General features: G+C 64.5%; 1 protein-coding gene across 1 annotated transcript; it reads left to right on the forward strand.

Moving 5' to 3' along the window:
- The first annotated feature begins 2,523 nt into the window (after positions 1-2,523).
- LOC122462818 (natural cytotoxicity triggering receptor 3-like) lies at positions 2,524-13,168 on the forward strand. Its single transcript, XM_043527623.1, has 3 exons — positions 2,524-2,632; positions 8,064-8,414; positions 13,056-13,168. The coding sequence occupies exons 1-3, from the start codon at positions 2,524-2,526 to the stop codon at positions 13,166-13,168; spliced, it is 573 nt and encodes a 190-aa protein (XP_043383558.1).
- Positions 13,169-13,611: the final 443 nt, after the last annotated feature.

The raw sequence follows: 13,611 nt of genomic DNA on the forward strand, positions 1-13,611 counted from the left end.
AGGGCTGGGGGTGGCAGGGGGCTGCGGGTCGGGAGTGAGGGGCACCGGCAGGGCGGGGGGGGCCCAGGGGGCTGAGGGTCGGGGGTGAGGGGCACCGGGCCCGCTACCCACCGAGAGTCTCACACGAGGCCCTGCCCGCGCTGGGTCCCCGGGCGGCAGCTCAGAGGGGTTGGCGCCGACCCGCAGCGTCACCGGACTCTCCGCATCTCCCGCGTCAGATCTCAGGGTCCTGCAGTGCCGGCCCCCCCCCACGCAGGGCCTGAGAATCCAGCAGCCTGTGGGCCGGCGGGCTCTCACCCGTCACCTGGCGGGCGGGGGCCAAAAGGTCCACGCTCGGCACCCGAGGAGCAGGAAGCGAGATCAATAATCACGACAAAACCCAGGGAGGGACCCAGCTAGCCCCCGAGAACTGGGGTCAGCCCCCACTGCGGAGACATCGGGGACCGTCCGTAACGGGGGACCAATAATCCACAGGCAAAGATTGGGGACTGCGAATACACCCCCAAAACTGGGGCTCCGTAATCAATAATCAGCCAGCGGCGAAATACGATGCAGGAATCAGAGCAGCCAGCCCTGAAATCACCGGCGCCGATGTCCAGCGTGCAGGGCCGTGGCGATCCCCGGCTCCCCGCCGGCCTGCGGGGGGCGACACGGCACCGGGGCGCTGAGACCCAGCCCCCTCTGGGGGGGGACTGGTTAGCCGGACCCCTCACCGGGGACTGAGATGCGGCTGGTTCTGGGGTGGGGCGCAGGGGCTGGTTATACAGGGACCCAACACCCAGTGCTGAAACGCAGCCACCTCTGGGGTGGGGAGCGGGGGCTGGGGAAACAGCCACCTATAACAACTGCGAAGAAGGGCAGCCCAGTGCCCCGTGCGAGGCGGGGGGAGCGCCCCCTATCTGAGGGCTGCAGGAGGGAGACGGCGAAGGGGCTGCCGGCCAGGCTGCGCTCGGGCACGGAGAGCTCGCGCAGGGTGTCGTCCACGGGGAAGGGGAAGCGGGAGCCGAGCAGCCGGCCCCGGGTCACCGTGATGGGGGCCGCGTTGAGGGCCAGCTCCATGACCCCCAGCACCCCCGAGAGCTGGCTCTTCGACGTCCCGTGGGGCGGGCTGGGAGCTGGCGCCCCCTAGAGGGGACAGGCCCCTGCCCCGTTCCCCGCCCCCCTGAGCCAGCTGGTCTCCGCCCTGGGGCCGGATGGGAGCCGGCGCCCCCCAGGGGTACCGGGCTAGGGAACAGGGGGGCATCATCCCCTTTGGGGGGGTGGAGGCCCCGGGGGTCCAGAGTGAGGGGACTCCCCGAAGGGGCCCACGTCAGAGACGGGCATGCTAAGGCTCAGGAGGTGGAGGGGCTGGACCCCCGAGAGAGAGTGGCCCCCCGAGAAGGGCTGTCGCACTGAAAGGGGCACTCCCAACCTGCCACACGGGGCCAGGAGTTGGCACAACCTGTGAGTCCGTGACAGGTGGGGGGCACTGGGGTGGGGGGGCTGAACCGGTGGGAAGTTGGGGGGCAGGATTAACAGCTGGGCAGGGGCCGGGTAGATGTGGGGGGAGAGCTCCTGCCCCCCTCCACCGGGGAGGGGCCCAAACACCAAGAGACTGGCCCGAAACGAGCTTTTCAAAAGATGGGGAGATTTTGGGCACCGATCTCGGGATTTGGGGGATTTGGGGGGAGGGTGTCGGGACTTCAGGGCCCATTCCTGGGATGTGGGGGGGTCCGGCTGGGGGCTTGTGCTCTCCGGACGCCGGCAGACCTGGCGGAGTGGGGGGGGCGGGCGAGTGGCGGGCCTGGCCCCGGCGCGGCGTCTCGTACCCGGTGCCCATCGGGCTCTGCCCAGTGGCTGCTGCTGTAGAATCGCTGCCCCCCCCATCCACCCGCCTGCAGCCTGGCGCCCCCCCATCCACCCGCCTGCAGCCTGGCGCCCCCCCATCCATCTGCCTGCAGCCTGGCGAACCCCATCCAGCCGCCTGCAGCCTGGTGCCCCCCGAGCCCCCCAGCTGCAGCCTGTTCCCCCCCCCGGGGTCTCCCACTGGATCCTGCAGCCTGGTGCCCCTCTGAGCCCCCCGAGCCCCCCCTGCAGCCTGTACCCCCTCCTGATGCCCCCACCCGGTTCCTGCAGCCTTTATGCCTGGCCCCCCCAGCCCCCGCCCAGCTCCCTGAAGTGAAGAGCCCCCCGGAACCCCCCAGCACCCCCCCAATCCCCCCAGCCCTGTACCCCAGTGCCCCCCGATCCCCCCAGCCCCCCACCCCCGGCGCCCCCTACCTTTGGCGATCTCCTCGCAGTGGAAGTGGGAGCTGCTGTCGTCCAGGTGGAAAATCTCCACCAACGATTCCCTGGATGGCCTCCCATCGGCTGCAAGAGACAAAGTCTGGAGGGGTGGGGGTGGGGGTGGGGAGGGCTGGGAGCCAGGACTCCTGGGTTCTGTCCCCAGTGCTGGGGGGAGTAGGAGCTGGAAGCCAGGACGCCTGGGTTCTCTCCCCACCTTGGAAATAGGCCTTGAAGAGCCTGCTGGCCGTGAGCGGCTGCATGTCGTCCAGCGTCCCGGGGGCCATGGGGGGGCCTCCCGGCGGGCGGGTTCCTCTCCAGGAACCAGGCCACGGCCCGCAGGGCGCCCAGCTGGGTGACGTCGGCGTCGGTGAAGTCACGGGGGGCCAGGCCCCCCAACTCGGGGTTGGGGCGGAAGGCGCCGGCCAGTGCCAGGAAGGGCAGCCAGGGGAGGGTGTCGCTGGGCCAAGGGAGGGAGGGGTCCTGGGTGCGAGAGCTTCCGCGGCTCAACGTCGCTCGCCTCATACCCCCGGGGGTGGGCGGGTGGGGCCAGGGGTTTCCCCACCCGGCTCTGAGGTTTATCCGCTTCCTCCTGGCAAAGCCCCCTGCCTCCTGCCAGGCACCCAGAAATCACGCCAAAAGGGGTAAACTGAGGCACGAGGCGCCCTGACTCCCCTCCCCCCACACCCAGCTCTAACCACTAGACACCACTCCCCTCCCAGAGCAGGAGAAAGAACCCAGGAGTCCTGGTGGGTCGGGGGGGATGGGACACAGGGCCTGGGGTTCGAGGCCGATGCCCCTCCCTGACCCAAGCGTGTGATTTCTGACTTTTGCCCCGTTGAAATATTTTTATTTTTGAGGTTTCCTGGAGCAACTCAGTTCACGTGGAACAAAGTCCCGGGGCCGAGAAATGAGTCTAATGCGGGGAGACCCCCCACCCATCTCCCGATGCCCCTCACCCCCGACCTGCAGCCCCTGCTAGCCCAGCCCTGCCCCCCCAAGCCCTGCCGGTGCCCCTCACTCCTGACCCGCAGCCCCTGCCAGCCCAGCCCTGCCCCCCTCAGCTCTGCCGGTGCCCCTCACCCCCGACCTGCAGCCCCCTGCCAGCCCAGCCCTGCCCCCCACAGCCCTGCCGGTGCCCCTCACTCCCGACCCGCAGCCCCCTGCTAGCCCAGCCCTGCCCCCCCAAGCCCTGCCGGTGCCCCTCACTCCTGACCCGCAGCCCCTGCTAGCCAAGCCCTGCCCCCCCACATCTCCCGGTGCCCCTCACTCCCGACCCGCAGCCCCCTGCCAGCCCAGCCCTGCCCCCCACAGCCCTGCCGGTGCCCCTCACTCCCGACCCGCAGCCCCCTGCTAGCCCAGCCCTGCCCCCCCAGCCCTGCCGGTGCCCCTCACTCCCGACCCGCAGCCCCTGGGTGCTGGCCGAGGCTGCAGACCTGGGCAGCTGGGAGCCGGGGGTTGGGGTTGCAGAGGAAACGCCTCGCGGCCGCCCGTGCTGAGCCCAGCGGGTTTGTGCGTCAGCCTGGAGCCCACAGGGGCCCTGTCGGCCCCCGGCCCCGACCTGCAACACAGCGAGAGGCCCCGCGTGCCCCCCCGCCCCGTGGTCAGCATCTCTGCGCCGGGCTGCTGACCACGGCCCCGTCTGGTGCCAGACGCTCGATGCCTCGGCGAGTGTGTGAACCACAGAGACAGCTCAGGTGCAGAGCCCGGGGGGCTGGGGGTCGGGAGTGAGGGGCACTGGCAGGGCATGGGGGGCAGGGCTGGGCTAGCAGGGGCTGCGGGTTGGGAGTGAGGGGCACCGGCAGGGCATGGGGGGCAGGGCTGGGCTGGCAGGGGGCTGCGGGTCGGGAGTGAGGGGCACCGGCAGGGCTGGGGGGGGCAAGGCTGGGCTAGCAGGGCCTGCGGGTCGGGAGTGAGGGGCACCGGCAGGGCATGGGGGGCAGGGCTGGGCTGGCAGGGGGCTGTGGGTCGGGAGTGAGGGGCAGGGGGGAGGCAGGGCTGGGCTAGCAGGGGGCTGCAGGTCGGGAGTGAGGGGCACCGGCAGGGCATGGGGGGGCAGGGGGCTGTGGGTTGTGAGTGAGGGTCACCGGCAGGGCATGGGGGGCAGGGCTGGGCGGGCAGGGGGCTGCGGGTTGTGAGTGAGGGTCACCGGCAGGGCATGGGGGGCAGGGCTGGGCTGGCAGGGGGCTGCGGGTCGGGAGTGAGGGGCACCGGCAGGGCATGGGGGGCAGGGCTGGGCTGGCAGGGGGCTGCGGGTCGGGAGTGAGGGGCACCGGCAGAGCTGGGGGGGTCAGGGCTGGGCTGGCAGGGGGCTGCGGGTCGGGAGTGAGGGGCACCGGCAGGGCATGGGGGGGCAGGGGGCTGTGGGTCGGGAGTGAGGGGCACCGGCAGAGCTGGGGGGGTCAGGGCTGGGCTGGCAGGGGGCTGTGGGTCGGGAGTGAGGGGCACCAGCAGGGCCGGGGGCAGAGGGGCCTGGCGGGGGGGCGGGGAGGGCGGTTTCCGGCCCAGCGTAGGCGTCGCTGTCTGGGCCCCGCTCGCTCTGGTTTCTGTGACTCACGTCCGGTGGGGGCTGCCTGGATCCTGCCGCCGCGTGGGGTCGGGGTCTCACTCCGTGACCCCTGCAGCCACCCGGACCCATGGCTCTGCCCCGGCTTTGCCTTTGCCTGCTCAGCTGCTCCGGTAAGGGGGACCCTGCCCCTCCTGCCCCCCACCCCAGGGGTCCTGCAGCCGGGGATGGACCCAGGGGCACAATCGTCCCTTCCCGCAGATCGGCCTCCCCCCCGGAATGGGGTCCCACCTCGGCGCCCCCCTGGGTGCGGGGAAGTCCCCTGATCCCCTCCTGGGTTATCGCTTCATCCCCCCCTCCACATTCTGTCCATCCCTCCCCCGACCCGCCTCCACCCAGGGGGGTCCAGCCATGCCCCGGCCAACCACCCCCGCAGCCCGTTTGAACCTGGACCCCAGGCCCGGTGGCATCATCCCGGCTACGTTCTCGCCACAGCCCCGTCCAGAGGGAATTCGCCCTCCCTGGTCTGATGTGATCCCCCCGACCCCCGGGCGCTCTATCCCCCCTTGACACCCTGAGCGGGTCCCGAGGCGGCCGCCAGCCACGGCTGCACTGAAACGTGGATCCAGGCGGAAAGAGACAAAAACCCTTCCATTTTTCTGGTTTTCATCTCAATTTTGGGGTTTTTTTTGCTCCCCCCAAATCAAATTTGGCTTTTTCAAAGTCTGACAAGCCGGGCGAGGTAAGAGCTGTTCCGGGACCGACTTCTCTTGGTGACCGGGAGACGCTGCCGAGCTCCTCGGGGCATTCGGGCGTTGACGTTTGGGTGGAAAACCCCCAGAATGTTTCCTCAAGACATCCAGGGAAAAGATGAACCAACCCATCCAACCAAGCAGTGAAAATCACCGAAAGCCGCTTACGTATTGTCTCCTTTCCAACCAACCGTTCGCCCTTTCCAAAGCCCAGAAAACCCCAAATAATTCTGTAACAGGGTTTGATGAAAACCCAAGATTCCCCCCTCCCAGTTTTGAAAACCCCCAACAGTGTCCGCTGAAAAATGTCCATGGAGAATACCTTTTTCTGAGCAACATGTTTCATTTTGGACACCAGATTTTTTGGGGGGTGTGGATAAAAAGCAACAGAAGTTGACAAAAACTCCCAAATGATTCCCCTAAAATGTGCACGAGAAAGACGTACCAAGTCCAACGTTAACCCCTTGGGCCCGCATCTGCAGAATCCTGGCTGTGTGATGGTCTGAATGGGGATTATTTGACTTAATCTTAATCTAATCTGGATTATTTAATCTTTATCTAATCCACGTTTTCTTGGCGTTTGAACGAGGACAGTCATTGAATGAGAAATGGAAACAACTTGCCAGAAACAAACAATTCTCCCCGGCAGAGAATTTCACGGCCGCAGAGAAATCACCATCTTTAGTCTCAAATTGCCAGGACACGGCTTTATTTTGACGATATTCGGTGTTTTCGGCTTCTGCAGTTCTACGGGGAAAGGTCAGTTTTTCTTTTAAAAAAACCCCAGTAAGTTCCTAGCATTTTGCATTGTGGAGAAACATTCAAAACCGTGAATTCCGACCCCGCAAAAGGTAGCCAAAGATTTCGTCTTTTTTTCTAAATCTTGGGAATTTTAGGCAAATCTCATGATTTTGGGGGGAGGTTAAATCCTGGCTGGGGTTGGCGCTGCTGCTCACTGGATTCCGCGGGACAAGTTGTGCTCTTACATTGAAGAGGATGCAGGCGCCGTGAGCAAGCGAATATATCTCCCACGGAGCTGGTTGATCACCCTGTTTTCTTAAGTGGCCAATTCCAATGTCCAAGCACACGTCCGGCTCCGTGAGTCACGAGACGGGCTTTGAAAAAAATCACGGTTGTGAAAAGTAATCCCGCTGGGAGTTGTCTTCCTTTGCCTCTTGATTTTCAAGCCGCGAGGGTCGATAAAAAACTTCCGTCCAAAAGCTTTTCGGTGGGAAAAGGCTTTTCCGTTACATTAAATCCTCATCCCAGATTTGAGGGGTTTCAGCCAGGAACCCAACATGTGTTGCGAATGCTGCAAACCTGAAAGAGGCCCACGCCAAAGCCTTTCTGTTCGCGTCGAAGATTTTCCGTTGGGGAAAAAACAGGCCTTTCCCTTTCGCAATCGTGTTGCTGGGTTTTCTCCACAACCCAAAGGGCTAGAAACCGGTTTTGGGGTTTTTTTGGTAAACACGTTACGTATCCACCCAACACCAAGAGCCAGGAGTTGAAGAAAAACACCAGATAGTGGGATAAAATCGCCAGAATTGGCAACAACATCACTGGAGCGTCTTGGGTGCTTCATCTGGAGAATACGTGTAAATGACGGAAGGGCCAAAGCCGGGAGTTAAACGTGGATTTATCCAAGGGAAGGCGACGATGGAGGGGGAAGATTTCTGATACTCGAGGGCTCCTCCATCCAGCAGACTGCAGCTGAATGAGCTCCACCAGACAAACTCAGACGGGGAACGCGGCTCAGCTTTTGAACAGTTGAGGGGTAATTAACCGTCGGAGCAACTTACCTACGGCCGTGGTGGATTGGGCAGCTCTCGGACCCTGCAGCTCAAGGTTGGGGATTGTCCTACAAGACTCGGATGTGGAGACCTTAGAGAGGGCAGCCACACAAGTGGTTGGAGGGTGGGAGAAACACGCCTGAGAGTGGGAGACGTAAGAAGCTCCATCCGTTCAGCGCACCCGGCAGAAGATGGAGAAGGGACCTTCTCAGGGCGATGATACGCGGCCCCGAAGGGCTTTCTCCTACCGGAGAAGGGCAGCCCAAGGCCCAAAGGTGGAAATGAAAGCCAGACAATCCCATTAGAAATAAGGCTCCAATGTTTGAGAGTGAGGGGGATGGACCATTGGAAAGACCCACCAAGGGAAGCGGTGGATTGTCTAGCTCCAACCTGGAGGCCTTCCTGGAAGACGCGTTGACCAGAGACAATCCGGCGGTCGTTGGGTGCAGTCGGGTGCTGGGAGGAGACCAGGCACGATGGCTGAGTGTTGTCCACTGGCCATGGGCGAGGGAGGCCTGGTCAAACCCTCGGCGTTCTCTCCCCAGCTCTGGGAGGGGAGTGGGGTCTGGTGGTTAGAGCAGGGGTGGGTTGGGAGCCAGGACTCCTGGGTTCTCTCCCCTGCTCTGGGAGAGGAGTGGGGTCTAGTGGGTTAGAACAGGGGGGCTGGGAGCCAGGACTCCTGGGTTCTCTCCCCAGCTCTGGGACAGGAATGGGGTCTTCTGTCCTGCTGACCCTTGGCCTTTGATCCCTCAGGTTCCTGGGCACAGGGCCTGTGGGTCTCCCAGCCCAGCTCCGTGCAGGGCACCGAGGGCGGCTCCGTCACCCTGCCCTGCGCCTACAACAGCACCCGGGAGCCCAGGCTGGGCAGCTACACCTGGGTGAAGGAAGTGGCGGGCACCTGGCTGGAGCTGAGCAACGAGACCCAGGAGTTCAGGGGCCGGGTGAGCCGGGCCCGGGACCGGAGCTTCCTGCGGGAGAGGAGAGCCGACGTGGAGCTGCGGGACCTGAGACCCTACGACACCGGGACCTACCGCTGCCTGGTGAAGATCCCCACCGTGGGAGAGGGGGCGGGGAACGGGACGTGGCTCCAGGTGCTGAAACTGGGTGAGTCCAGGGCAGGCCAGGACTCCTGGGTTCTCTCCCCAGCTCTGGGAAGGGAGTGGGGTCTGGTGGTTAGAGCAGGGGGGGCTGGGAGCCAGGACTCCTGGGTTCTCTCCAGGCTCTGGGTGGGGAGTGGGGTCTGGTGGCTAGATCGGGGGGTGGTGGTTCTGGATTGAAAAGGGGGAAAAGGGGCTGTTAGTGTTATTTGTGGGTCGTTCTTAGCGGCTGGTTTTGAGTGCGAGGCTGATGGCGGAGTCGGGGCAGAGCGCAGGCCGTGGGGGCGAGTCGTGGACCACAAAGGACGGAGGGAGGGGGAAAGATGCGAAGGCAGAAGCGCAGCCGGGGAGCGCGCGAAAGACGGGCCGGAAGGAGGGGCTGAGTAACAAACAAATGAAAGAATGAATGAAACAGTGAACGAGGGGATGAAAAGTGAGACCAAGGGAAGGGCGAGGGGATGAAGGGAGGGAGAAAGGAACGAATGGAGAGAAGAAAGGAGGGGTGCAGAGAGGCGCAGGGAAGGAGTCAGCGCCAGCTTCCCTGCCTTCTCCGGCTGCTTCGTCTCATTCCCTCTTTTCTTCTCTCCCCAACCGCCCGCCAGGCCCCCCCCCACCGGCCCCCCTAACGCTGAGCATGCTCAGCTTGGGCTTGGGCGCGGCGGTGGGGGTTGCTGGCGGAGTCGCCGCCCTGATTTTGATCTGCCACAAGAGGAGACGAGGTGAGTGGGACGAGTCCCCCCCCGGGCACCCCCTGGAATTGGGGCACCACTGAGCCCCCCGACCCGCCGGCCTGGGCTCCCTCTCGCACTGAGCTGCTGTGACAAGCTGCAAAGCCTCCCAGCTGCCCTTTCACCAGCGTTTCCCAGAGGTTTCTCAATGAGCCGTTAACCTTGATTGGCCTTTTCACAGTCGCACCCGAAAGGCTGCTTGTGGGTGTTCTCAGGCTTGCGACGCGTTTCAGTAACACACACACACCGGCAAACTTCCTAACGTCACACCCGACGGTCGCGCTCACAGTCCAACGAGATCAGACGGTCCAGCAGATCGAGACTGTTACAAGGACACCTTGCACGGCGCACTTTGTACAACACGTATCCTAATTACACGACAGTGGTGAATAGTGAGGTGCCAGGGTGTCACAGGGAGATTGAGGGGGGGCTGCCCCCAACCGGAGACCCCGATCCTCAGCCCCAGCTCTGACCCGAACCCCAAGCCTCAACCACAGACCCTACTGCTAACCTCCCCAAACCAGAGACTCTGATCCTGACCCCATCCCCAACCAGAGACCCCAACTCTGACCCCAAACTCCATCCCTACCCCTAGCCGGGGACCTTGACTTTGACCCTGACCACTGACTGGGGACCTTATGAGCTACTGATGGATAATTGGCTCCTGGTTATTGATTATTTGCTATTATTAGTTACTGATTGGCTATTGACTACTTATTATTGATTATTGGTTACTGATTATGGGCTTCTGATTGGCAATTGGCTCCTGGTTATTGATTATTCACTATTAATTATTAGCTACTGATTGGCTATTGATTAATTATATTGATTATTGGCTATTGATTACTAGCTACTGATTGATAATTGGCTCCTGGTTATCGATTATTGGCTACTGATTATTGATTGCTGGCTACTGAATATTTATTATCTGCTGAGCACTGGCTACCGATTATCAAGTTTTGGCTCCTGGTTCCTGGCTAAAGATTCTTGATTCTTACTAGATTACTGGCTACCAGCAATTGACTAACGGCTACTGATTATTGTCTAAAGGTTATTGACGACTGGCTACTGCCCATTGGCTGATGGCTTCTGCTTATTGGCTTCTACCCATAGTTGTCTATTGGCCACTAATTATCAATTCCTGGCTACTGATCCCTGTTGTCTCCCTGTCGGCTGCCAATCACCACTCTCCTATTAATGACCACAGACTGCCGGCCGCGTTAGTGATTATCGATTACTGGCTGGCTACTGATTCTTGATGAATGGCTACTGGCTAGCGTTGGCTGCGCTGGGTAGCTGCTGGTCACTGGTTGTTGGCGGCTGATTTATGCTGATGCCAAGAACTGATTATTGGCTCTTCCTGAGAGCTGATTAGGCCAACGAACTTTATAATTGGCTACTGATTGTTCTAATTGGCTACTGGATGAGCTGTGATTCTGGGCTGCTGACTAGCGATTCCTAGCTCCTGCTGGTTAATTAATTACATTAATGATGTCCCCCCCAGACCGGAGAGAAGTAGGACCCCAGACAGAAGCCCCAATGCAGGTGAGACCCCACTGGGCCCCACAGAACGGGGTCCCTTCCCCCACGCCCGGTGCAGGGTCCTGCCCCATGGGGGGGTTTGGGGCGAAGGTCCTAGCGAACGCAGCGAAGGGGGTGAGCAGCAGGGGGACCCCAAGGGCCGAGGGCAGGGGAGGGACCAGAGTGAGACCCACAGGATGGATGGAAGGGGGGTGGGGATGGAGGGAGGCTGGAGGGAGGGAAGGATGTGTGGGGGGGATGGAGGGATGGATGGAGGGGTGTCTGCAGGGACAGGCAGCCCAGTATCCGGGGGGGTGGATCTGTGAGTCGGGGGCTCCCCTGCCGGAGGTGCAGGGGTTGGGGACGACAAGCCTGGGCTAGGGGGTGGCTCGGGATGTGGGGGCTGATCCCGGCTGGGGGTGCTGTCTGAGGAGGGTGGCAGGGCTGTGGGGGGCGGATCACCTGGGGGAAGAGCTGAGGGGACAATCCTGGCTGGGGATGGCTGTGGGGGGGCTGACAGGTCTCTGTGGGGGGGGGGGCTGACGGGTCTGTGAGGGGGGGGTTGAGGTGTCTGTAGTGGGGGGGCTGACAGGTTTGGGTGTGGGGGGGTCTGATGGGGCCAGGGGGGCTGACAGGTCTGTATGGGGGGGGGTCTGACAGGTCTGGGGGGCACTGACGGGGCTGTGGGGGGGGCCTGACGGGTCTGGGGGGGTCTGATGGACGTGGGGTCTGGGTCTGGGGGGGTTGAGGGGTCTGTGGGGGGTCTGATAGGTCTGGGGGGGTCTGATGGGTCTGTGAGGGGGGTTGAGGGGTCTGTGTGGGGGGTCTGACAGGTTTGTGGTGGGGTCTGACGGGGTCTGGGGGGTCCTGACGGGTCTGGGGGGGTCTGACGGGTCCGGTGGGGTTGAGGGGTCTGTGGGGGGGTTGGATGGGTCCGGGGGGGGGGCTGACGGGTCCGGGGGGGGGCTGAGGGGGTCTGTGGGGGGTCTGACGGGTCTGGGGGGTCTGACGGGTCCAGGGGGGTTTGAGGGGTCTGTGGGGGGGTCGGACGGGTCTGTGGGGGGTGGAGAGGTCTGTGGGGGGGGTCTGACGGGTCTGGGGGGGCTGACGGGTCTGTGGGGGGTGGAGGGGTCTGTGGGGGGGTCTGACGGGTCTGAGGGGGGCTGATGGGTCTGGGGGGGCTGGAGGGGTCTGTGGGGGGGTCTGACGGGTCTGAGGGGGGCTGGCGGGTCCAGGGGGTTGAGGGGTCTGTGGGGGGGTCTGACGGGTCTGGGGGGGGCTGAAGGGTCTGGGGGGGGTGGAGGGGTCTGTGGGGGGGTCTGACGGGTCTGAGGGGGGCTGATGGGTCTGGGGGGGGTGGAGGGGTCTGTGGGGGGGTCTGACGGGTCTGAGGGGGGGCTGATGGGTCTGGGGGGGTGGAGGGGTCTGAGGGGGGCTGATGGGTCTGGGGGGGCTGGAGGGGTCTGTGGGGGGGTCTGACGGGTCTGAGGGGGGCTGATGGGTCGGGGGGCTGGAGGGGGTTCTGTGGGGGGTCTGATGGGTCTGGGGGGTCTGACGGGTCCAGGGGGGTTGAGGGGTCTGTGGGGGGGTCTGACGGGTCTGGGGGGGGCTGACGGGTCGGGGGGGGTGGAGGGGTCTGGGGGGGGTCTGACGGTTCTGGGGGGGCTGACGGGTCTGTGGAGGGTGGAGGGGTCTGTGGGGGGGTCTGACGGGTCTGAGGGGGGCTGATGGGTCTGGGGGGGCTGGAGGGGTCTGTGGGGGGGTCTGACGGGTCTGAGGGGGGCTGGCGGGTCCAGGGGGTTGAGGGGTCTGTGGGGGGGGTCTGACGGGTCTGGGGAGGGCTGATGGGTTCTGGGGGGGGGTGGAGGGGGTCTGTGGGGGGGTCTGACGGGTCTGAGGGGGGGCTGATGGGTCTGGGGGGGGTGGAGGGTCTGTGGGGGGGGGTCTGACGGGTCTGAGGGGGGCTGATGGGTCTGGGGGGGTGGAGGGGTCTGTGGGGGGTCTGACGGGGTCTGAGGGGGGCTGATGGGTCTGGGGGGGTTGAGGGGTCTGTGGGGGGGGTCGGATGGGTCTGGGGGGGTCTGATGGGTCTGGGGGGGGTGGAGGGGTCTGGGGGGGGTCTGACGGGTCTGGGGGGTCTGACGGGTCCAGGGGGGTTAGGGGTCTGTGGGGGGGTCGGACGGTCTGTGGGGGGGTGGAGAGGTCTGTGGGGGGGGTCTGACAGGTCCGGGGGGACTGAGGGGGTCTGTGGGGGGGTCTGACGGGTCTGGAGGGGGGCTGACGGGTCCAGGGGGGTTGAGGGTCTGTGGGGGGCGTCTGACGGGTCGGGGGGGGGTGGAGGGGTCTGGGGGGGGGGTCTGACGGGTCTGAGGGGGGCTGATGGGTCCGTCTCGCCCTAGGCCCCGGCCCCGGAGCTGAGCTACGCCGAGCTGAGGGTGAAGCTGGGTCGGCGCCCGCGCCCGCGGGCGAAATCGTCACGTACGCCGCCATCGGTGGCAGCCTCCGGGGCTAGGGGGGGGCTGAGCCGGTGGGGACGAGACCAGACACGCCCCCCACCCCACACATACCCCCCACACGCCCCCTGCCCCACACACGTAACCCCCCCGACACCCCATACCTCCCCTCTCCACACCCCCGCCCACACACGTACCCCCCACACCCCTCGCCCCACACACGTACCCCCCTACACCCCATACTTGCCCCTCTCCACACAACCCCGCCCACCCCCCCGCCCACACACATACCCCCCACACCCCCCTCCCACACACGTACCCCCCGACACCCCAAACCTGCCCCCTCCACACACACCCACCCCACAACGCCCCCGCCCCACACACACACCCCATACCTGCCCCCCTCCACATGCCCCCAGCCCCACCCCCCACACAATGTACCCCCCACAACTCCCCCACACAGCACAGCCGCAGGGGCAGCAGGGACACCCCCCCAGTAGCG

This window comes from Chelonia mydas, chromosome 14, assembly GCF_015237465.2.
Source record: "Chelonia mydas isolate rCheMyd1 chromosome 14, rCheMyd1.pri.v2, whole genome shotgun sequence".
In the NCBI taxonomy this organism is placed as follows: Eukaryota; Metazoa; Chordata; order Testudines; family Cheloniidae; genus Chelonia; species Chelonia mydas.

Bases quoted from the DNA above. Each gene is read 5' to 3' on its own strand.
- LOC122462818 (XM_043527623.1), top strand. From the start codon at position 2,524: ATGTCGTCCAGCGTCCCGGGGGCCATGGGGGGGCCTCCCGGCGGGCGG. The intron at 2,633-8,063 runs GTGAAGTCACGG...TTGATCCCTCAG, and splicing joins GCTGGGTGACGTCGGCGTCG to GTTCCTGGGCACAGGGCCTG. The intron at 8,415-13,055 runs GTGAGTCCAGGG...GTCTCGCCCTAG, and splicing joins GCTCCAGGTGCTGAAACTGG to GCCCCGGCCCCGGAGCTGAG.